At 49.3% G+C, this 23,831-nt stretch overlaps 1 protein-coding gene and 1 long non-coding RNA gene across 4 annotated transcripts; one reads left to right on the plus strand and one right to left on the minus strand.

Annotated features, from left to right (window-relative positions):
- Positions 1-4,681: 4,681 nt before the first annotated feature.
- Positions 4,682-18,609, minus strand: Rhod (ras homolog family member D). 3 transcript variants are annotated; one of them, NM_001106323.1, is made up of 5 exons: positions 18,385-18,609; positions 11,250-11,337; positions 10,502-10,611; positions 6,000-6,134; positions 4,682-5,609 (listed from the first exon to the last, which is right to left on the minus strand). In NM_001106323.1, the coding sequence occupies exons 1-5, from the start codon at positions 18,514-18,516 to the stop codon at positions 5,442-5,444; spliced, it is 633 nt and encodes a 210-aa protein (NP_001099793.1). In that variant the 5' UTR covers positions 18,517-18,609; the 3' UTR covers positions 4,682-5,441. The 3 variants fall into 3 exon arrangements, with proteins under 3 accessions (NP_001099793.1, XP_087404142.1, XP_087404133.1); XM_087548016.1 differs by lacking the exon at positions 18,385-18,609 and adding an exon at positions 14,315-14,403 and having other exon boundaries at positions 5,009-5,609; XM_087548007.1 differs by lacking the exon at positions 6,000-6,134 and having other exon boundaries at positions 5,009-5,609; positions 18,385-18,608.
- Positions 18,610-18,659: 50 nt separating this feature from the next.
- On the plus strand, positions 18,660-22,843 carry LOC134483956 (uncharacterized). The gene is made up of 3 exons (XR_015652827.1): positions 18,660-18,694; positions 19,535-19,657; positions 21,132-22,843. It is a non-coding gene; the product is annotated as an uncharacterized LOC134483956 (long non-coding RNA).
- Positions 22,844-23,831: the final 988 nt, after the last annotated feature.

Consider the following 23,831-nt stretch of genomic DNA (forward strand, 5'->3'; position numbering starts at 1 on the left):
ACTTAGCGACTTGGTACCTCATGACTGGGGACAGTCTGGTCAAAGGCTTAGAGGGCAGTGCCCTGTGGGTGTTGCCCTGTGTGTGCAACTAGAGTGGGCGTGGCGAGGTGTTCCTGGGATAAAGCCAAGAGGGAAGTGGGCTGGAGCCAGATTTAGGACAGCTCAAGGAACAGATGGGGCTTTGGGTCTTCTCTGAGTGAGAAGGCTGTGCAGAGCTTGGTGCCATGTGGCTTCCTGCCTAGATTCTGTGCCTCAGAAGGTAGAGCTTTGCCTTTTTGAGGAAGATGAGGCAGGCGAGAACCTGGAGGTTGGGGACTTGGCATGCCCCAGGCTACACGAGACAAGGGCTAGTAGAATGTTGTTCAACAGCATTCCCTCATAGTTATTATTCATCATACAGTAGGCATTAGTGATGGGACACAGCCAACACCTGGAGAGATGGCTCAGCAGCAGTAAAGAACACTGACTGACTGCTCTTCCGAGGACCCGGGTTTGAATCCCAGAATCTACATGGCAACTTACAACCATCTGTAATTCCAGTTCCTGGGATCCAATGCCCTCTTATGACCATGCTCTCTCTCTCTCTCTTTTTTTTTCTTTTTCTTCTTTTTCCGTTTTCTTTTTTTCGGAGCTGGGGTCCGAACCCAGGGCCTTGCGTTTGCTAGGCAAGCGCTCTACCACTGAGCTAAATCCCCAACCCATGACCATGCTCTCTTACGGCACATGGTACACAGTCATGTATGCATGCAACACGCACCCCCACACACACAAAAATAAAAATGTTTTTTTAATCTTAAAAACAAATCAACTAGCACTGAAGAGATCGCTCAGCAGTTGAGCACACTGGTTGCTCTTCCAGAGGACCTGCGTTTGGTTACCAGCACCCACATGGTAGCTCACAACCGTTACTCCAGTACCCATCACACAGACATACATACAGGCAAAACTGCAACGCACACAAACCCTCCAGAGTTGGGGTTGTAGCTGTCGGTGGGATGCTTGCCCAACCAAACCCTGGGACATCAGTTCAGCAAAGCAGAAGCCAGGTGTGATAGTGGATATTTGTAGTCTTGACACTCTGGGTATAGACGCAGAAGGATCAATAAGCTAGAGAGACAAGATGGCTCAGTGGCCCAGAGCCCTGGCTGCCCTTTCAGAGGATGCAGGTTCGATTCTCAGCACCTCCATGGCAGCTCACAAACTGAACTCCAGTTCTAGGGATCCAACTCCCTCTTCCAGCCTCTTCGGGAAGAGCAACACCCCACCCATAAATACTAAAAATATATTTTCAAAAGGTAACATATTGGGCCTGGAGAGATGGTTCAGTGGTTAAGAGCACTGGCTGCTCTTCCAGAGGTCCTGAGTTCAATTCCCAGCAACCACATGGTGGCTCACAAGCATTTGTAATGGGATCTGATGCCCTCTTCTTGTGTGTCTGAAGACAGCTACAGTGTGCTCATATAAATAGATCTTTGAGAGAGAGAGAGAGAGAGAGAGAGAGAGAGAGAGAGAGAGAGAGAGAGAGATCTCACAGGGTACTTTGAAGCCTAAGGAATCCAGATAACCTAGTTTGATGTTCTTGGCTCCAAAACCCTGGAGATGTCATTCTCCCTCTTTTCTGAGGTAAGTAGATATGACAAGGTGCCTCATTGGTTCAGAGCCTGGGATTCAGCAGAAACCTGGTAAATTCCCGCTCGCTCACAACCCTTCTCCTCGGCTCCTGGGACATAGTTAGGACTGCTTAGTGTTTTAGGTTTCTTTGTTTGCTTGTTGATTAGTGTTGGGTTATTGGGTTTTGTGTTTGTTTATGGTTTGTTTTGTTTTCTGGTTTTTCCAAGACAGGGTTTCTCTGTAGCCTTGTCTGACCTTGAACTCACAGAGATTCCACTGCCTCTGTCTCCAGAGTGCTGGGATTAAAGGCGTGCACCGACTGATTCAAATTATATTTGCGTGTGTGTCTACTTGTGTTTATTGGGGGCAAGCAGGAGGCATGGCATGTATGGGGTGGTCAAAGGAGTTGGTTCTCTCCACCATATGGGTCCAGGGATTGGACTCAAGTAGACAGGCTTGGTGTCCAGCCTCTCTGCCCACTGAACCATCTAGATGGTTCCGGATTTTTGTTTGTTTTGTTTGGATCTTGCTCCATAGCCCAGTTTATTTAGCCTCTGGCCCATCTACAGTTTTGGTTTGAAGATTCTCATGCTTGAAGTCTTTTTCTGAACCAATCATGAAACAGTAGCCGGAGGGACAATGGTCTATTCTCTGCCCAGGTGCTCTGAAATCTGAATTTCTTCAGTTGTAATTTGAACACAGTCAAAGCTTTTGGTAAGCTCCAATTGCTGAATCCATGTATGTAATTCTTAATGTTGCTGAGCCCTGAGCCAGAGCAAACCCGGAACATCACAGTATGTCATGAACCTGAACCGGCCCATTCCTTTGATTGATACATATGATACTCAATGAGAACAGGCCGCCACCATCCAGCTCAGCAGCTCCATTCAAAAGACCTCCAGGTGAGGGATCTCAGCTCAGATAACAGGGCTGAGCCATAGCAGGTGGAAAAGTCCACTGGGGATGACTGGCTCCACTTTGGGTTCTTAGTTCAAGCTGCTCAACTTTCAGGGCTGAGCATATAGCTCAGTGGTAGAACAATGACGTGAATGCATAGACATTCAGTTCCAAGCACCACACACACAATCCCCCCAGAACACACCGTCAGGTTGTGGACACAGCTACTCTTTCTTCTTGTTTCAGCCTCCCAAGTGCTTGTGACCATAAGCATGACATCATGCCTGCAGAATTTAGTAATAATACAAAAATAACATACAAGCTGGTGGTCTCTAGAACGCACATAAAAGTAGAAGAAAACTGATTCTGCAAAATTGACCTCCGACTTACACACCTTTGTCATGGCACTATGTGCCCACATACACATGTATGTACATACAATGTTAACAATTAACAATATGACAAAAAGCATATACAGAATAAAAAAAAAAGGTGTAGGGTAGAAAGTTGGCTCAGTGATTAAGAGCACAGGCTGCTATTCCAGAGGACCTGGGTTCATTCCCAGCACCTACAAGGCAGCTTACAACTGTCTGTAACTTCAGTCTCAGGGGATCTGGCAGTCTTCTGGCTTCTGTGGGCATCAGGCATGCATGCAGGCAAAACACTCATACACATAAAAATAATTAAAATTAAAAGCCAGGTGGGCTACAGGGTGAATTTCAGAACAGCCAGGACTACACAAAGAAACCCTGTTTCAAATAAAAAAAACCCCACAAAATTCACTTCTGTTAAAAAGAAAGAATAGATGTGATTATGTTTAAATTGTTCAACTTTGGAGCAAGTGAGACACTTGTCACCAAGCCTGACAACCTGAGTTTGCTCTCTGGGACCCACATAGTGAAAGGGGAGAACTGACTCTTAACAGATTTTCCTCTTGCTTCCACATGTGTGTCATGGCATGTCCCACAGCCCTCACAAATAAATACATGAGAAAATTGGTAGTCTTTGAATAAAGCAGGTGGCACTCAGTGTGTGTGGGCCTCTTGTCTTCCAGAAGAATTCTGCCTCAAGTTTAGCAATCCCAAAACCCAGTTTCCAGGCCACAGCCCTGCAAATTCAAATGCTGGATGTCAACACCAACTCATTTGCATTCAGGTATCAGTATTGCCAGACCCCATAATCACACTGACATGAGCAAGTTCCTTAAATTAAACCGTGTGTGTGTGTGTGTGTGTGTGTGTGTGTGTGTGTGTGTGTGTATGTACGTACTCCACATTGCACATGGAGTAAATGTCAGAGGACAACTTTCAGGACTCAGTTCTTTTCCCCTTGTGGAGGTAGTCTGTTTCTGTAACTTCCATATATATATATATATATATATCAAGGCTAGTAAGCCTTTGCGCTTCCAAGAGATGAGAATTCCCTGTCTCTGCCACCTATCTTGACATGAGTGCTGAGACGTAGCTTCCATTTTATTCACTGAGATAGGTAGGATTTCTCTGTGTAGCCCTGACTGTCCTGGAACTCACTTTGTAGACCAAGCTGATCATGAACTTAGAGTTCCCCTCTGCCTCCAGAGTGCTGGGATTAAAGGCATGGGCCACCACCACTGGCTTGATTTTATATTTTATGGTGTGTATGTTTTGTCTGACGTTTTGTGCCTGAGGTAGAAGAGGGCACTGAATCCCACAGAACAGAAATTACAGGTGACTGTGCACTGCCACGCGGGTGCTGGGAACCAATCCTAGGTCCTTTGGAAGACAAGCCAGTACTCTTGATCACTAGCCTCTATCCTAAAATTTTTTTTAAATTATACTTTAGTTTTACTGTGTGTGTGTGGGTGGGTTTATACTAAGGTATGTGCATGAAGTCAGAGGTCAATGCAGGAGTCAATTTTTTCCTACCATATGGATCCCAAGGAACTCAAGTCGTGGTGGCAAGTACCTTTATCTGAACCACCTCATCAACCCCACATCCTGCTCTTTGTGTGGGTTCTTGGAATTGAATTTAGGTTGTTTGGTTTATGTGGTGGCCCCTGAGAAGCACCACTGCACTATCTCCCTCTGTGTTGTGTGTGTCTCACTGGTTCTGTTTCTGGAGAAATCTATTAACATAGTAGACAAATGAGAGAACACACCGTTGATGCCAGGCACCTGCTAAGCTCTGCATATGCAGTCCTCATGACTTTTGCTCATGCTTTGCTCATGCTTGACGTAATTTTTTTTCTTTTTTTTCTTTTTTTCGGAGCTGGGGACCGAACCTGGGGACCGAACCCAGGGCCTTGCGCTTGCTAGGCAAGCGCTCTACCACTGAGCTAAATCCCCAACCCCGTTTCTGATTGGCCATTTTACAGATGAGGCTGAGGCCTAGAACTTTGTCAAGGTCTTGGAAGTGATAAAGTAAGGTTTGGATCCTAACAGTTCCACCCTAGGGTCTAGGTGGGCTCTTTCCTACCTAGTAGGATGCAAAAATGCTTTGAAGCAAGAGTCAGGACACTAAGAACAAGTGATGCCATTTTAGTTGTTACACTTATCAATGGGATGAAGAGGATGATCAGGGACACGGCAGGGCAGCGTGTTAGCCTGGGCAGGTTGGTCTCAGGAACCCTGGGTCCTGTAGATATATTATAACTCAGAGAATAGCCACAAGGTGGCGCCAAATCAGACCACACAGACCTCCCACTCATGATGCAGGTCCAGGATTGGGCACAGGGAGTCTGTTAATGGTTCCAGAGCTAAGGGTCTGGGAACCCTCTTCCTCAATCCAGGATTCCTCTGTCCAGGGGCCAGGCCTCAGTGGAGTCCATCTGTGGCTGTGTGGTTCTACCAGTTCAGCCTGGGGACTAGGTCCATCCCAGTCAACAGAGTAGAAGGTCTGCTCCTGGGTCTTTCTCCAGCTGAGTAAATCGGAAGGCAAGGTGAGTTCCAAACCAGTCAGGTGACCACGCAAAAATTCTGGGTAATCCGCCGCCAGAAGTTATGACTGCGACTGCTGAGAGCCACTTCAGCTGCTTCCTGGAAGACGGCTTCCACGTTGTCATGGAGCCGAGCTGAACACTCGAGATAGGCCACTGCTCCCACAGACCTTGCCATATCATGGCCCTGCCAAAGAGCAGTGGGAGTTACTATGAGTTTGGGATGTGGGGTGAAACTCACACTTGGTCTTGCTGTAGCCCTTCTGACTGTGCCAGGAGTCTTGAGGACAATAGTAGGAAGCGGGGCTTCTCTAGGGCACCCTCAGTGGGTAACTAATCCATGTATTGCAAAGAAGGGTCGAAAATAACATGGACCTTGGTCTCATTTGTGCTATACATATTACTTATCTGTCCTGTCAGAACTCCTTGAGTATTCTGGGTTCTGTTTCCAAGTGCTGACCCTTCCTGACTGCTGACGCCCTCCAAGACCCTGAGTGCTAAATGCCTGGCATAGCAGAGAGGTGTCCTGAGGTTCCCTCCCCAAATGCCTCTCATCCACAGCTAGCTTCCTACCTACCCTGTGGTAGGTCACCGGCTCCAGTCTTTTCTTCCGAAGTGTGTTCACCAGCACCTTGTCCTTACGCAGGTCTATCTTGCAGCCCACAACAATAATGGGCACCCCCTTGCAGAAATGGGTCACCTCTGGGTACCACTGCAAGGAAAAGGGTTGTGTGTGAGTCACTGGGGTTCTGACCTTCAGTGAGAAACTCTTTGCTCTATCAGTGTACTCAGTACAGGTTCTCACTGAAAATTCCCCATGCTCTAATTCGGGATGTAGCTCAGTTGGTAGAGTGCTTGCTTAGCATGCACAAAGCCCTGGGTTAGATCTATGGCACCGAATAAACCAGACCTGTAATTGCAGCATTTGGGAAGTGAAGCCAGGAAGACTAGAAATTCAAGACCATCCTCAACTACAAAGGCCTAAGACAGTGGCTCAAGGAAACAGAAATGTGTAAATAATAATTTCCTTTTTTTTTTTCCTTCTAAGACAGAGTTTCTTTGTGTAGCTCTGGCTGTCCCGGAACTCACTCTGTAGACCAGGCTGGCCTAGAAATCCCCGAGATCTGACTGCCTCTGCCTCCTGAGTGCTGCGATTAAAGCTATACATCACTACCACCAGCATCTCTCTTCCTTTCCCTTCCTCCTTCATATTTATTTATTTATCAATTGATTGATTGATTGATTGATTGATTGAGACAGGGTCTTTCTACATATCCCTGGCTATCCTGGAACTCACTGTGTAGACTGGAATGGCCTCAAACTCAGACCTGCCTGTCTTTGCTTCCCAGTGCTGTGATTAAAATTCGTGCCACCATGCCTGGCAATAATTTTCTTTTTTGAAACAGTATCAATGTGTAGGAGCCTTTTGTCAGCATGTGTATCTGTACAAGATATACATGTGCCTGGTTCCCTTGGAGGTAGAAGTGGCTTCTGACGCTCTGGGATTGGAGTTACAGGCATCTGTGAGCTGTTATGTGGGTGTTGGGAGTCAAACTCAGTAGAAGAACAGCCAATGCTCTTAACCTCGGAGCTGTCTCCCCTTCCCCCATGTGTACTTTCATGCCCTGCTGGCAGATTCTGTAGTTGAGCTCATTATATAGTTAGACATAGAGGACTTTATAACTTATGGTTGATCACACAATTAGGAACAGAGGGGTTTGAGCCTAATTGGGGGGAGGGGGTGTCAGAGTCCAGCTTTTCCTTCTGACTTCAGCAAGGTAAAGGCTTCTTTGGTTACCTTTGAAAATGGGCCAGATATGCATTTATTTAAAAGTAGCTGGGGCTGGGGATTTAGCTCAGTGGTAGAGCGCTTACCTAGGAAGCGCAAGGCCCTGGGTTCAGTCCCCAGCTCCGAAAAAAAGAACCAAAAAAAAAAAAAAAAAAAAAAAAGTAGCTAAGCCAGATATGGTGGCACAGAGCTTTAATACCAGAACTTGGGAGGCAGAAGTAGGAGGATCTCTGTGAGTTTGCTAGCCTGGTCTACACAGTGAATTCCAGAATAGCCAGGGTTAGGCAGAGAAATTCTGTGTTGGAGGGGGAAAAAAAACAAGCTTTCTGGGTGTGGTGACATAATACATCTTTAACCCCATTAACGCAGGTACTCAGGAGTCAAAGACAGGCAGATCTCTGAGTTCAAAGCCAGCCAGGGCACATAGAAGACCTTGTGTTTGCCTCAACAGGAGGAAGGGCCCCCAGAAGAACACTAGGGTAAATGATTTTAGCCTTGACCACACATCCGGGGCACCAGAGATCTAGAGGAGGTTTCTCATCTTCAGGTGTACGTGACTGGTAGGCCACTCAGGAAAAGCTGCCAAAATTCTCTGGGTCCTGGAACTAAATGGAGCCCAGGCAGTCTCTTCATACTCACTGTTCACCAAGTCTGTCCTTGGGAAGGGGCTTTGGGGTGGCTCCACTGTGCCCAACTGTGAGACCCCAGCTGGCTGGGCTAAGCCTGGGAGGCCCCAGACAACAGGATCACTTCCCTTAGAGCAGCCTGCACTGGATTCAGGACCTGCTCTTCCGGCTGTCCCAGTTCTCCAGATTCTGCCCCTGCTCTCCATTGGCTCTCTTCTTCACTAGCTGGTCTGGTTCCCTGGGTGGCCTCCTCAGGTCCTCAGGTGGTAGGCTGTTCCCTACCCAACTGGTGGCTCCTCAGTGATTTCTCCAGGCCACCCCACACTCCCTACAGGGGACCTGCAGATTCCAGCTCCCATAGGCCTGTTTAACTCCACCCTATCGCAACTGCTCCTTACCCTGGGGAAGAAGTAACTGACTTCTGCTTGCTGTGGTCCAGCTTCTCTCTTATCTGCCTGCAATCGATCAGCAGATCCTGGGGCTCTGCCTTGGGAGAACTCAGAGTCTACCCACTGTTTCCACTGCATCATAGGCACCACTCTCCTTCCCCTTCCCAATGCCCATAAGGGCCTGCTGCAGAGGTGCGCTCTGAGGAATGCATGTAACTGACTGCCTAGGCTACAAACCCAGATTTGCCACTTTAATAGACAATGACCCAAGAAGGACAGCACCTTGACTCTATGTGGTCATCAGGACAATAAGTTAACACATACTCATGTGAATGCCACCTTCTTTTTACCTTTTCAAGACAGGGTTTCACTGTGTATTCCTGGCTCGTTGACAAAGGTGGATGGCTTCAGACTCACAGGGACCCTCCTGCCTGTCCTTCTCCTCCTTGAGTTCTGGGATTGTTACCATGCCAGGGGTGGCAAGGTTTTTGTTTTTTCTTTTTTCCTTTTTTGAATGCTATGATCTCTTTCCCCTTTTATTGAAAACATGACAAGTTCTTAATGCTGTTGTTGCCATATCCTTATTGCTGTCCTTCCTAATACTGTCACTGCCCAAGGGAACCTGGCCATGTGTTGCTTGTGTGAAGGCCTTGGCAAGCAGCGGGTGAGGGGCTGTGCCATGGTTGGAGAAGAACTCGGAGGATTGCCTCTGTGATCCTTGAGGGTAGTCTTGGGAAGCCCTCTTGACTCTAGGGCAGCATGAGAGGCCACTGACTACCAGCAATGGAAGAAACTGAGTGGACTGGCAAGAGCTGCTAGAACTGGACTTTATAGTTCACATGACTTCCAGCAGGCCTAGGCTAGGAGACAGCCTCTGAGTCACCCAGCATTCTCAGCAGAGTCAGAAGGGAAAAACCAGTGTTCCAGCCTATAGTTGAGGACAGGCAAGGAGCCTCTGGAGTGAGAGTCACAACACAGACCCGAGTGACCCTTCTATGTGACCCCGGACAAGTTGCTATCTTGTTCCGGGTCTCACGTTACCTATGTATCTATCTAACCCAGGCACATCTAAGGCCTGCCAAGCTGTTTTGTTTGTTCTTTTAATTTTTTGTTTTTAGACAGGGGTTTCACTATGAGTCCCTGAATTCATTATGAATAACTCACTGTGTAGACCAGGTTGGCCTCAAACTCCTATAGATTGCCTGCCTCTGCCTCCTGGGTACTGGCATTAAAGGCATGTGCCACCATCCTGGCACTTTTTTCTTCTTCTATTTTTTAATGTTGTGGTCATCTGTGCACCACTGTGCCTGTGGATGCCAGAAGAGGACATCAGAGCCCCTAGAACAGGGGTTATAGGCGGTTATAAACCACTGTGCAGGCGCTGGAGTCCTCCGGAAGAGCGGGGCTTAGGCAGTTATAAACCACTGTGCAGGCGCTGGGATCCTCTGGAAGAGCGGCCAGTGTTCTTAACCTCTGAGTCATCTCCAGGCCATATACTTAAACAATATAGGGGCTGGAGAGATGCTGACTGCTCTTCCGGAGGTCCTGAGTTCAATTCCCAGCAACTACATCGTGGCTCACAACCATCTGTAATGGGATCTGATGCCCTCTTCTGGTGTGTCTGAAGACAGCTACAGTGTGCTCACATATAATAAATAAATCTTTTTAAAAAATTTAGTTTATTATATAGTTATGAGTATTTTGCCTGCATGTATGTAAATGCACCACATACATGTCTGATGCTCATAGAGTTCAAAAGAGATGTCTGATCTTCTGGAGCCAGAGCTATGCATGGTTGTGAACCACCACATGGGTGCTGGGAACGGGTGCTCTTAACTGAGCCATAATGTATATGCACACGTATTTGCTTGTAGAGTTCAGAAGAGGGTGTCAGAATCCCTGTAGCTGAAGTTACAGGTGGCTGTGAGCTCTCCCACACACAGGTGCTTGTTTGCTTGTTCTCTCTCTCTCTCTCTCTCTCTCTCTCTCTCTCTCTCTCTCTCTCTCTCTCTCATTTCATCTCATTGTGAATCCATGAATGGCCTGGGACTCACTATATAAACCAGGCTAGCCTCGAACTCTCAGAAACACACCTGCCTCTGCCTCTCTAGTGTTGGGATTAAAGGCCGGTGCCCAGCTAGTTCAGTACACCCTCTTATCCACTGACCCATCAGCCCAGCCCCAGGCCTGCCAAGTTTTGACAGCTGACAGGGTAAAGAGTGATGAGCAGCGGCCTGGAGATGGACGTTATGCCCTCTATCACCCCAGCACCTACCCGGTTGGAGACGTTGTCAAAACTGTTTGGATTGGTCACATCGAAGCAGAGGAGCAAGACATTGGCATCAGGATAGAACAAGGGCCGGAGGCGGTCATAGTCATCTTGCCCTAGGCAAAGGAGAGGAGTCACTGCCTCTGGTCCTCCTGCCTGCCCTCAGTGCCTCTAACACCAGGGAGAGGTCACCTGGTGACCTGGGCTTTTTAGAGGGTAGGGTCAAGTTTTGTACCTCATGTGTATGTCCCCTTGGAGTGGCTCTTACTTGGCTTGCTTGTGGCAGCCTTGGCCTGGAGAAGCCATGGCTGAAAGATCCTATTCAAGGGGTGAGTGTGCAGCCGCCAGGCTTAGGAACCTGCTTTACTCTTGCTTGTGCAGTGAGGGCCAGGGCGGATATGACACCAACAAAGGGGAGTCTGAGCAGGTTGAATATAAGGGGGCTTCTGGGTCTCACTGAGTTTAGTTTTGAGCTAACCCATGTATAGACCATGCGAGGAGGCTGGGGGCCACAGGCCAAGGTCAGGAGGTCTTAGAGAAGATAAATTCCAGGTAGAAAGGTTAGGAGGCCAGGACCAGCCTACCTTTTGACCCACCCTGGGCAGGGGAAATGGGCACATGCAGGTGAAAGGTTGAGTTTCCTCGGGCCCCTCCTACTGCCAGTGTTGTTCTCTAGAGACTGGCTGGCCTCCTGGTTCAGAAGCCACTGGGGCTCCCCTTCTCTTTCCTGCCTTCCCTGAAGCCCCACACCTACCGGCTGTGTCCCAGATTTGGAGGCGCACAGGTTTACCCTTCATTTGCAGAGTGGCGTTATAGCGCTCAAACACCGTGGGGTTGTAGCTCTGAAGAAGAAAGAGGACAGAGTTAAGGAAGCTTTTGCGGCTCCTGGGGCAAGCCAGACCCTCAGGAATGCCTACACAACACCCCTCCCTGTAGTTGTTTCTGAGAAGGCCCCCAGTGTCTCAGTGACCAGTCTTGGGGGAAGGCTTGATGCCAGGAGGGTCCCATCCTCCTCTGTCATGTTTCATAACCGGGAAGGCTGAAGTCCCTCGAGCACAGTAGAACATTACATTAAGGAGGCAGGTGCTAGGCACACAGTCTGGTACAAAACAAGCAAGCCATACACACCTACTGGCATTAGCTTTGTCCAGTACCCCCTGTGAGCTTTCACCTGAGGTCTTCCCTCTTCCTGGGAAGACATTAGCCTACACCACTTCTTCCCCTGTTCATTCAGATATTCATGTAGCAAACCTTAGCCTTTTCTCCAGGCCTAGCTCCAGGCACTGAGGGGCCTGTACTAAACAGGACTCAGTCTGTCTTGGGGAGCTCAGGCTCCCAATTTCTGAGGTCTCCTTTACTCCCTTCCTTCTATTTTACATAGATTCTTATAAACCCCAGGCTGGTTCTGATTCCTGATTCTTCCTTCGCCAGCCCCTCCATGTTAGGATTAAAGGTGTGGAACATCCCACCGCTCCTGACTTTTTTTCCTTTGAGTTGGGGTTTTGCCAGCCTAGACTACACTTGAATTGATGGCAGTCCTCGTTCCTCAGCCTCTTCAGTTGTGAGATTACAACCAAGTCTGACCAGGCCTGTTGTTCTTGCTGCCTGCAGATCTGGACGTGGAATTCTCAGTTACTGCTCCAGTGCCATGCCTGCCTATGTACACCCATGCTCCCTGCCATGATGATAATGGACTGAACCTCCGAACTGTAAGCCAGCCCCTAATTAGATGCTTTCCTTTATAAGAGTTGCCTTCGTCAGCCTGGTGGTGGTGGCACAAGCCTTCTCTGTGACTTCAAGGCCAGCCTGGTCCACAGCACTTGTTTCAGGATAACGAGCTTCACAAAGAAACCCTGTCCCAAAACAACAAAAGGAGTTGTCTTGGTTGTAGTGTCTCTTCACAGCCACAGAACAGTTCTTTTCTAAAGATGATCTATTTCTTTTGAGACAGTCTCTCTCTATAGCCCTGGTTGTCCTGGACCTCACTATGTAAATCCACCTGCCTCTGCCTTTCAAGTACTGAGATTAGCATACCCGCATCCTTTAAAAAAAAATTTAATGTTTTGCCTGCATGAATGTATGTGCACTACATGTGTGCCGTGTGCCCAGGAGGTCAGAAGAAGGCAGAAGATCCCCTGGAACTGGAGTTTATCAACAGTTAGATCTGCCATGCGAATCTTGGGTCTTCTGCAAGAGTGTCAGGACTGAGTCATCTCTCCAGACACCCTCCTCACCCCCCTTTGTTTTGAGTTTTTGAGACATGGTTTCACTGTGTGACCTTGACTGGCCGTGAACTTGCCATAAAGATCTGATTGGCCTAGAACATATAGAAATGTACCTGCCTCTGCCTCGTGAGTGCTGGGATTAAAGGCATCCACCACTATGCCTGGCTTTTTTTTTGTTTGGCAGTGGGGAAGCTTCTTTTTGAGATGGGCTTTTGCCATGTAGCCCAGTCTCAATTAGAGCTTATATCCTCTTTGGCTTTCACCTTCTGAATACTGGAATTAGAGACCCAGACCACCATGTGTGGCTCCTCTCAAACCTCCTAAATCTGGATTCCGCCCACACATTCCCTGTCTCAGCCTGACTTTCCTGATCCTCCCCTGTGCTGGCTAGTCTCATGTCAACTTGACCATAAACTAGAGTTATCTGAAAGAAGGGAACCTTAATGCCTTTGTAAGATCCAGTTGTAGAGCATTTCCTTGGGTGGTGCCATCCCTGGGTTTGTGGTCCTGGGTTCTTTAAGAAGGCAGGTTGAACAAACCAGGGGAAGGCATCAGTAAAGCTGTACCCCTCCATGACTTCTGTATCAGCTCCTGCGTCCACATTTCTGCCCTGCTTGACTTCCTTCGATGATGAACAGCATTATGGAAGTGTAAACCCTCTCCTCCCCAACCTCCTCTTTGGCCGTGGTGTTTCATAGCAGCAATAGGAACCCTAATTAAGACGGTCCCCTATCCCACCCTAGACTTGTCCACTGGACCTCCCTGGCTCAGAAAGAGCTGGGACTCTTCTCTTTTCTGCTCCTCCCAAAGCCCCATATCTATCTGCTTGTATCCCAGATTTGGAGGTACACCCTCTCTACAATGGTTGAAGAGTGAATGTGACAGGTTTGATAGCTAAATCAAAAGCTAGGAACCTTTCCAGAACAGGGCCTGAGCCACAGGTACTGCAGTTTGCCAAACTGCTACATCTGCAGCCTTTTGCTGTGAGCGACTGTGACCTCCTGGTCTTGTTATTGGTTTATTATTTGAACCAGGATCTCATGTAGCCAAGGAACATTTTGAACTTATGAGCCTCCTGGTTCCATCTCCTGCAAACACAGACAGGCACCACCACACCTAGTTTATGTGACGGTAGAGTTCGAACCCAGGACCTTATGTATGCCAAGTGAGCACTCTAGCCCCTGAGCTCTGTCCCTAGCCCCCATTTGTTTGTTGTTCATTACATTTATGGGGGGGGCACACATGCCAGAGTACCCACGTAGAGGTCTGAGAACAACCCTCAGGTCTGCGTTCTCCTACTATGTGAGTCCTGTGGCTGGAACTCAGGTTTCCCTGCTAAGCCATCTCCCTCTCCCTCTCTCCCCTTTCTTTGTAAGATAAGTTCTAACTATAGCTCAGAATGGCTTGCAACTTAACTGCAGCTTTCCTGCCTCAGCCTTCTGAGTGATAGGATGACAGGCCTGAGCCATCATTCCAGGCTCGACCTCTTATATTTTGGTCCCCTAATATCACTTGGTCAGGGCTGGCTTGTAGGGTCATAGCATGGAGATCCCTAGTCTCTTCCTTTCCCATGCTAGGCAGGGCTCCTACTTGCCTATGACTCAGGAGGACTTCGTGCCTGCCTGTCTGATGGCCAGACTGCCTGCCAGTCTTCTGAGTCAGGCTCTGGCCAGCGGGGAGGGCAATCATAGAGACAGGTCAGCATGCTCCCTGGGCACCTGAGGCATGCAGTACAAGGAAGAGTAGGCACCTGGAGAAAGATGGAGAAGACAGCATGGGGCACAGAAAGGAACAGACAAGGGCTCAGGCCTCCCTGCCCCACTGTACATGCTCTTCCCTTGGGCATTTTTCCTACTGGGTAGTATGAGGACAGCTAGGCATTGAGATCAAATGAGCTCAGCCTAGGACCCCAGTTCTCTAACTACCAGCCGCATATGGCCTTGGGCCTGTACTATTACTGGTTAAGAGTAAGAGTGTCGTGGTTGGGGATTTAGCTCAGTGGTAGAGCGCTTGCCTAGCAAGCACAAGGCCCTGGGTTCGGTCCCCAGCTCTGAAAAAAAGAAAAAAAAAAAAAAAGAGTAAGAGTGTCACCTCGGAAGCAAAGTGAAAAGTGAAGACCTGGTCCAGCATTTATGGTCACTAGTCACCTATTTGACACTGTCCACACCAGCCCTGCCCATCCCTCTGGAAATTTCCCTTCCCATCTCCACTGGTGGTGGTTTGAATAGGTTTGGCCCCCACAGACTCTTTTATTTGAATGCTTGGCTTATAGGAAATGGCACTATTAGGAGGTGTGGCCTTGTTGGAGGAAGTGTGTCACTGTGGGCTTGAGTTTTGAGGTCTCCTATGATCAAGCTACACCCAGTGTGGTGCACAGTCTCCTGCTGCTGTCCTCAGATCAAGCAATAGAACTCTCAGCTCTTTCTCCGGCGCCATGCCTGACTTTATACTGCATGCTTCCTAATGGACTAAACCTCTGAGGCTAAGCCAGCCCCAGTGAAATGTTTTCCTTTAGAAGAGTTTCCTGGTCAAGGGATCTCTTCACAGCAATAAAACCCTAATTAAGGCACCAACTCTAGTCTCTGGCCTCTGCCCTAGAGCAAAGACTGTCATTGAAGATAGTCACCTCTGCATTAGAGATCCCGGTGTGGCCACCCACACTCCATTGAGGGCCTATGACAAAGCTCTTGGAAGACACAGGCTAGTGTTTCACAAATGCCTGTGAAGTGGCCACAGCCCACTGCTCTCTAAACTCTTCTCTTGACTCCCACAACCTTAGTAACTTCAAGAGGCTGTGAGGGAACTGGGCAAGGTAGAAGTAGAGCTGATCCTATGTGTCTTCAGGAGCCACTCCGGCCACCTGCCTTTTCTGAGGTCACCAATTCCTGCTCCTGACATCAGACAGGGCGGTGAGCTGGAAGGGGCTTTGTTGGCTGCATCACTGACAAGTGTCACTACCCAACCTCTTACTTTGGAATGTGACTTTATCTATACCTTTTGTGGTGTTCTTTGCCCCGTCCCCCAGGCAGAAATGCCTAATCTTATCTGTTTTGTTCAGCAAGAGACACAGGACTGGCTTGGGTTGACCCAGGACAGAGATGACTCAGCAGTGGTCCTGCCCTCTTGGGGTTCACAGATAGGTGAGCATTACAGAATGAGGACAGGGTTCCCCAGGTAGGACACCTGTGGAAACTGTAACAGTCTGAGGACTTCAGACTTGAAGAGTTCTGCAGGTGAGTGCTTTCTTTCACCTCCTGTCCCTGTCTTGTAAGCCACTAAGAATGGCTGTGTTCTCAGTGCCACCTGAGACTTCTTGGGGAAGTCTCTCCTTGCCCCATAAGCTCTATTTTGCCCCTTCGGCTGTAAACTTGAAGTTGGACTACAGTCAATGAAGATTACAGAGGCTTCTCCAGCCACCCTCTCCTCTGAGCTTTAAAGCAGGCAAAAACCCTGGAAGACAGGAACCTAAGCTTCCAGCCTGAGGCAGAAGAGACTGAGGCTGACAGACAGCAGAGTTGGCTTCCGATGTCATGGAGTGCCCCAGGGAGAGGACAAGGTGACTTGAACCCCAGATCAGAGCTATCCCCATGTTCTCCTTAAAAGACTCTGCTTGCAATCACAACACTTGGGAGGTGGAGGCAAGGAGGTTAGAAGAAATCCTTGGCTATATATTGAACCCGAGGTCAGCTTGAACCACTTGAGACCAAGACCTTATTTCAACAAACCAGCCGGGCAGCGGCAGCACACACCTGCAATCCCAGGCAGAGGCAGGCATCTCTGTGTTTGAGCCTTGTCTGTTCTGTCCTGAATTCCAGGACAGCTAGGGCTACACACACAGAGAAACCCTGTCTCTAATAGTGGTGTTTCATACCCATAGTCCCAGCACTATGGAAGCAGAGGCAGGAGGATCGTTGATTTGAGAAGAATATAGACCACATACAGAGACTTTGTCTCAAAAGAAAACTAACTTGCTAACTAACTAAAATATAATTAAAAAGAGCCCTCTCTCATGCCAGGGACTTCCTAGACAAAGGAAGACTAAGGACAAGGTTGGTCCACTCTCCTGGTGACCACTCTGGTCTTTTGTCACCCCAGTGTGTACTGTAAAACATTAGTTCATGAGCCTCTCAAGTGGTGGCACTCACCTTTAATTCCAGCATTTGGGAGGCGTTGGCCAGCCTGGTCTATAGAGCAAGTTCTAGGGCAGAAACCCTCTCTCGAAAAACCACAAAAAATCCCAAAACAAACTAACAAACGAAACCGTACCCAGTTCATGGACTTAAAGGTGTCCTATGAAATTGGTATGACCCTTGCTGTCAATGCCACCATCTAGAATGTCTGACTCAGGACAGGGAAGCCAGACCTCCCCCACATCTCCGCCTTTCGGTGCCCTTCTCCGATCCCCTGGTTCCCACGATGGTTGGGTTCCCATGGGCAGTACCTGGAAAACATCTTCTATACTTAAAAAAAAACACCCCCCAAAAACCCCAACAACTGTGTAACTGGTCAAAGGAGGTGATGTCAGCTTTGCAAACCACAAAACCAAAGGCTCTGAGATGGGTATGGTAGCACATACATGTAATCTCAGCAATCCTCAGACCGAGGGACAGAAGGACTGAGCATTCAAAGCCTCCACAGTAATATCCTGTCTCAAAAACAAAACAGAAACCACTAAAGTAAAAACATATTAAAAAAACATCATAAAAGCCAGTAGCTCAGTGGTCTTAGGGTAGCAAGCAAGACTGTGCCCTATTTGCCAGATCAGCGTCTTTGTCCTCTTCCATCAGACTACCCACCTCTGCAGGATCCCAGGGGCTGGAAGGATGTAGGGACAGGAGAGGAAGACGCGCTGCTGAAGGCAAACACAGACACCCAGGACCCCCACTCCTCGTGGAGGCACAGAAAGAGGGCTCAGCCACTGTCCTGTTCATGGGCTCGACTGAGCTGTTTGGACAGTCTGTCCTCACAGTGACAAGCCTAGAGAGCCAAAGGTACTGCACTGAGCTGTCCACCGGCCTTCAGCCTCACTGTCCCAACTCCCTTTCCCCTATCAGGTTGCTCTGAGAAACTAAGTCTTAGAGTCGAAGCCAGGCATAAGGAGAATGGGGCTCTTCAGAGAAGGGTCTGTGTTCTACGGTTTTCCTCTCTAAGGTGGATTTGTACCATAGTGGCTATGGTTGGAGAAGAAGTGGTGTCTCCCAACGACCATCACTTATCAACTTTCAGTGGATCCTTTTAGCCCGCAGACTCTATCCACACACTCTTCTATAAGCTCTGGTAGGGGCTGTCAGTCCTGTCATGCAGTTAAGGAAACAGGCACAGAGAAGGTAAGGGACTTGCCCAAAGGCACACGGCTATAAGAGGCAAAGACTTGATTTTACTGCTGCCAGTCTAGCTCCAAAGTCCTCACACTCTTCGCCAAGTAGTGACAACAATTGCTCTTTTAGGATTTGCTATTTCCCCAGGTGGCCTAATTCAGTCCCTGTGACACCCCTCCCCCTAAGTGCCAATAGTCCCACTTCGCTCCTACTGGTTAAATCTAAAAAACTCTGCCTTCGACCCCAGGCCCTGCTAGGAGGCTAGAGCTGGGTACTTTCGAGGCAGCTCTCAGCAGACCCGCACATAGGGGTGTCCCAGCACAGAGCCAAGGGTGAGGGCACTCACCTCTGGGAAGGCCCCGTTGGCGAAGACCATCATGAGTGACGTCTTCCCGCAGCCCCCGTCGCCCACTAGGACCACCTTGATCGGACGCCCGCTGTGCGGCGCCTCCTCTCCCTCAGTCTGGGACGCGTTCATCCCGGGCTGGCGGACGGCGGTGCGCGGAGCAGCAGGCGGTACGCGGCGGGCTGGCAGCGGCGGGCGCGGGGCTGGCCCGGCGGGACAGGAATGTGGAAGGGGCGGGGCGGCGGGAGGAAGTGGGAGCGGGGCGGCCAGGGCAGGAGGCGGCCCGGGGGGCGGGGGACACCCAGCTCAGGTGAGAAGCCGGGGACAAGATGGGGTTGCGGCGCCAGGCCAGGGGTGGACGCTCCTGGGGTCCGGTCTCCTGGAGTCCTGTCTAGCAACTCAAGAAAGACTTTTGCAGCACCTATTGCGTGCAGTTACTGAGGCCGCAGGGGTGGGCGGAGACCTACGCCTCCAGAGGGCACCTAGGGCTCGTGGGAGAGAAGTAGACAAGTACCTGGAGAGAGGCTGGGGACAGGGAAGGAGGAAGCACTTGGACTCTCTGCCATGAGTGGGGGGTGATTTTTATGAATGAATGAATGAATGAATATGAGTTTCTGCTATTTGCGGACCTTCTCCAGATATTGTAGACCAGATGAGAAGGAAGTGGCCCGGGCATGCCCTTGTGGGTCACTGCCGGACCTCTTCAGCCAGCACCAGGAAGCTTCAATGAAGGTGAATTACCACGCGTCTCACCTAGGCAGCCAGTGATCTAGGGAAAAAACTGTGGAACCTACCTGTAGAGCTCAAACTGGCTCTGGCACATGGCTGATGTCATGAATGGTTTATATTATATATAGTATGATGATCTTATAGTATATAGTATAATATTTTTTTTTTGCGTGTGTGGGCGTTTTATCTGCATGTATGTCTGGGCACCCTGGTGTCCTCTGCACTCGGAAGACCTGGAGTTACAGACATTATAGGCTACCATGTGGGTGAACCTGGGTCATCTAGAAGAGCAGCCAATGTTCTTAACCTCTGAGCCATCTCTCCAGTTTTTTGGTATAATGTTTAATCAGTGCAGATGGTCCTTAGTTTCTTAGAGTCTGGGGATCCTGTACTGTTCTAATCAAAACCTCTACCCGCTCAGGGGACAGGAGAAAGGAAAGGAGGCTCTTCATCTGGGGTAGAGGACCTTCGGACAAGAGAGCAGAGTCTTGAGGAAAAAGCAACAGAGGTGTTTCAAAAGGAACGTGGAAGAGGCTGGAGCGAGGTAGCCACGCCCCTTACTTAGCCACAGGACAGGGGGCGGGACTTGGCTGAGGAGCTAGTATCTGGATGGTGGAGCACTTTGGATTTCAGGAATAAATCTTACTGTTCTAAAAAAAAAAAATTCTACTGTTCTCTAAGTCTTAGCATCCTTCTTTGTGATCAGATTGTTCTTTTTAACTCTCAGTGAGCATAAGTGGGCTGGAAATGTAGCTTTGTTGCTACAATACTTACCTAGCAGGCAGGAAAGCCTAGGTTCCTTCCCTGCACCACAGAATCTGGACGTGGAGATACATGCTTCTGATTCCAAAACTGGCGAGGTGCAGGCAGGAGGATCTGAAGTTCCATGTCACTTTTGCTGTACAGTGAGTTTAAAGCCAGCCTGGGCTAGATGTTCTGTCTAAAAAAGAGGGGAGAAAGGTCTCACCTGTCTCCCCAGACCTGGGACTGGGGTTAACATGGAAGCTAAGTGGAACATGGTCAGAAGTCTTGGGGTTTCACCTCCCACCTCCACACTTGTCACAACTTCCTCCTTTGTCATTCTATTCAAAGTTAGGCAGGTGAAAATGACCTTCAGCCCAATTTGATCCTCACTGTATCCCATGGAGGCAGTTTCCAGTTTCCCTCAGGGCCAGAGGTCAGCTGCATGGAAGGAGCCTCCCCAGCTCCACCTTTTGGATGCCCCTTCCCCGAAACTGCCACAGGGCTGGGCAGGACTTGGCATGAAGCTGGGTGTGTAGCTGAGCAGGATGCCCAATAAAAGGAGTGGTGAGGAGGGGCCCTACCCCCCCAACACTCTAGTCAGCTGTCAGCCTAGTCATCTCTGCTGCTGTCATCAGGCCAGCCTGGGAGGCAGGTGGAGCGAGACCAAGGGTGGAGGGAGCGGAGAGTCAGGCAGAGGCGGCTTTGGTTGCTATAGGGATAATCACTCTAATGACACACTTGACAACAGTCACACTTTACAGTTTCTTTGTTTACCTCATAATAATAACAGCACATACTGTTAGGGTGATAGTTGCTATTCGGGGACTGTCCACCAGGAGGCAGAATTTGCTAGCTCCATTTTACAAAGAAGGAAACTGAAGAGGGTGGGTGGCTTCTTAAGAGGGACCCTAAGACTGTCCTCAAATCTCACTTTTCATACATTATTGCCCTCAGCTCTCACATGTAAGGTAGGCTGCTGCTTCTTGATTTGGAGACTTGGGGATTGAACCCCAGAGGGAGGCAGCTGCTTGGGCTGGGCCAATAAGTCCCAGAGCCAGGACTTGGTCTAACCATGTCCAGTCCATGTTCAGGCTCCTGTGAGAGGCATATCAGTCAGTCACTGACCCATGGCCATCTGCCCTGGCAGCCAGGAATTTCCCCAAATCTGACATTGCTGGACTCTGGACTACACTGTTTTTCTGAAGTTTATTTTTGGAGTGGGTTGGGGTGGCCACACAGTTGGCCTCACTGGGGTGCTGTTTGCTGTTTTTCAGTTTATTGTGGCTGCTGCTGACTTCCGGCCTGTGACTCAGCCCCCTCCAGGCCCCATCAATCCCAAACCGAGATTCCTTCATGAACCCCGCATAGCATGTGACTGCCCTGCAGGCCTCAGAATGGCAAGGGAGGTGGAGCCAGCATCCGTCTGGAATGTTGTTATTTGTGCTGCAGGTCTCCAGCAGAGCCATGACCACCTCGAGGGCAGGGGCCACAGCTGACCCATTCCTGTACCCCAGACTATCTCAGACTGGCGCCAGCTGTGGTTCCGGATATTATGTCTAATTGACAGGCTGGCTGGACAAACACAGGAAGAGAAAAGGATAAATGAAGAAAGGAGGGAGGAAGGGCAGAGGAAGCAGAGGGGGCAGGAAGGAAGGAAGGAAGAAGGGAAGGAAGGAAAAAGGGGTTTGAAAACAAAACTGGCCAAATGGCTGAGCGTTGTGGTGGCACATGCCTGTAACTCCAACAGTGATTCTCTGTGAGTTCAAGGCCCGCCTAGTCTACATAGCAAGTTCCAGGCCAGGGTTACGTAGTGAGACCCTGACTCAAAAATAAATAATAAGCACATGGGTAAGCAAACAGACGAGATGAAGGCGTGCACATAACACGTGACAAGAGGTGTGGCGTGCTCTGCAGAGAAGTCATTACCTTCTACCCTCTCCTTCTCTAAGGACAAAGCTAACCTTCTGCCCCGCTCCACCTTCTCCTGCAGTTAGGCTTGTTATGATTCTTTACTGCCACTGTGTGGCCACCCTGCTCTCTGCAGGTCATTACTTGGGCTTTCCCCTGGGGTTCCTCGCCGTGGAGGGTACTGGGTGCTTGCGCGGGGTACTTGTCCTGCCTTTGGGGAGGCTGGCAGGGCGCACCTGATCTGGGGTGCATTCCCCCAAGCCTTTGTGTGGGCACTTCACGCCTTCGCTCTTTAGTTCCAATCATCAGATTTTGGAAGCCGTTGAGCTCAGCCCTGATATGCCACTCAAAGCTTTGCCCTCACGTAAACCCAGCACCTACTGTGTGCCAGACACTTGGCACGTGGCATTTTATTCTGTCTTTTGAAGGACATATGATTCCTATGCACCTTTGAAAATTGAAGAAACAAGAGGCTCAAAGAGGAGAGATGGCTTGGTGAAGGTCCATCTGGCAGTTGGAGGAGGTAAGCCTCAAATCCAGTCACTGAGTTTCAGAGTTTGTTCATACAGAACCTTCAAAAATTCTGCCAGGGTGGTGACAAATGTCTCTAATCACAGCATGTGGGAAGCAGAGGCAGGAGAAACCTTCTCTACAAAGTTGTTTTTTTGTTTTTTGTTTTTCTTCTTTTTGTCTTTTTAAGATAGGGTTTCTCTGTAGCCCTGGCTGTCCTGGAACTCACTCTGTAGACCAGGCTGGACTCCAATTCCGAGATCTGCCCGCCTCTGCCTACCAAATGCTGGGATTAAAGGTGTGTGCCGCCCTGCTTGGTTTACACAGTGAATTTGAGGCCACCTCTAGACCTGTGAGGCTCTGTATCTTAAAAATGAGTCGGGCAGGTGGAGAGACAGCTCAGTGGCTAAGAGCACTTGTTGCTCTTACAGAGGACCTGTGTTCAGTTCCCAGCACCAGATGATAACACACAAGCAGTAACTCCAGCTCCAGGGTATTTTATGCCCTCTTCTGTCTTCTGGGGACACGGGACAGACACACGGTGCACATACACTCAAGCAATAGCTACAAACAAAATAAAAAATATCTTTAAAACATGAAAACATAAAGTCAGAGGGGCGAGGAACCTCTTGTGGGCTAACTTGTCCAACATGCTCCATTTTCAGTTGTAGAAACTGAGGCTCTTAGGGTACAATGACTTCCCACACAGCAGGTCCAGGCCTGCTGGACAGGACCTGGAAGACGCCCCCACCCAAGCAGCTGCCCTGCTGCATGGACCTCCTATTTGGCTTCCCCTCCTTGCCTTGCTACTTACTGTTAGGCTTTCCTGGTGGGTGCACTGAACAGGGAGGAAGCACTGAGGCTGTCTCGACACTCATTTACTCTCATAATTAACTTGTCACTCTGGGTATCTGCAGGCCTGCCTCTGGCAGTGCTGGGTCAGTAATTGACCTCCACACCTTTCCTTTTGGGTGCGTTCGTAGAGAGAGGGGCCTGGGACTCTGAAGGCAGGCCCATAGACCTGGGCCAGAGGAATAGGAAAGAGGAAAGGGTGAGAAAAGATGGGAGCTTAGGAAAGGGGTCAGAAGTGGGTAGAGACAGGTGAAGGGAATCATGAAAGATGATGGGGTTGGGGGTAATCCTCTAGTCACCCTGCTTTCTCTCCAATAGTGCCTCTGTTCTTTTAGAAAACAATTTGATTGGTACTTTATGTGTTACGTGTATTAGTGTTTTGCATGCATGTATGTAAGTGAATCACAGGCGCATGCTAGAGGACACCAGATCCTCCGGAACTGGAATTCCAGACTGGGGAGCTACCGTGTGGCTGCTTGAAACCAAACCCGGGTCCTCAGCTAGAGCAGCAGATGCTCTTGACCTCTGAGCCATGTCTCCTGCTCTGAGCACCCCTCGCCTTTTTGTTTGTTTGTTTGTTTAGTTGGTTTTCAAGACAGGATTTGGCTGTCAGGTTTGGCTGTCCTGGAATTCACCGTGTAGACCAGGCTGACCTCAACTTACAGAGATCTGCCTGTCTGTGCCTCCCAAGTGCTGGCTGGGAT

Source organism: Rattus norvegicus, chromosome 1 (assembly GCF_021556685.1).
Source record: "Rattus norvegicus strain SHRSP/BbbUtx chromosome 1, alternate assembly SHRSP_T2T, whole genome shotgun sequence".
In the NCBI taxonomy this organism is placed as follows: Eukaryota; Metazoa; Chordata; class Mammalia; order Rodentia; family Muridae; genus Rattus; species Rattus norvegicus.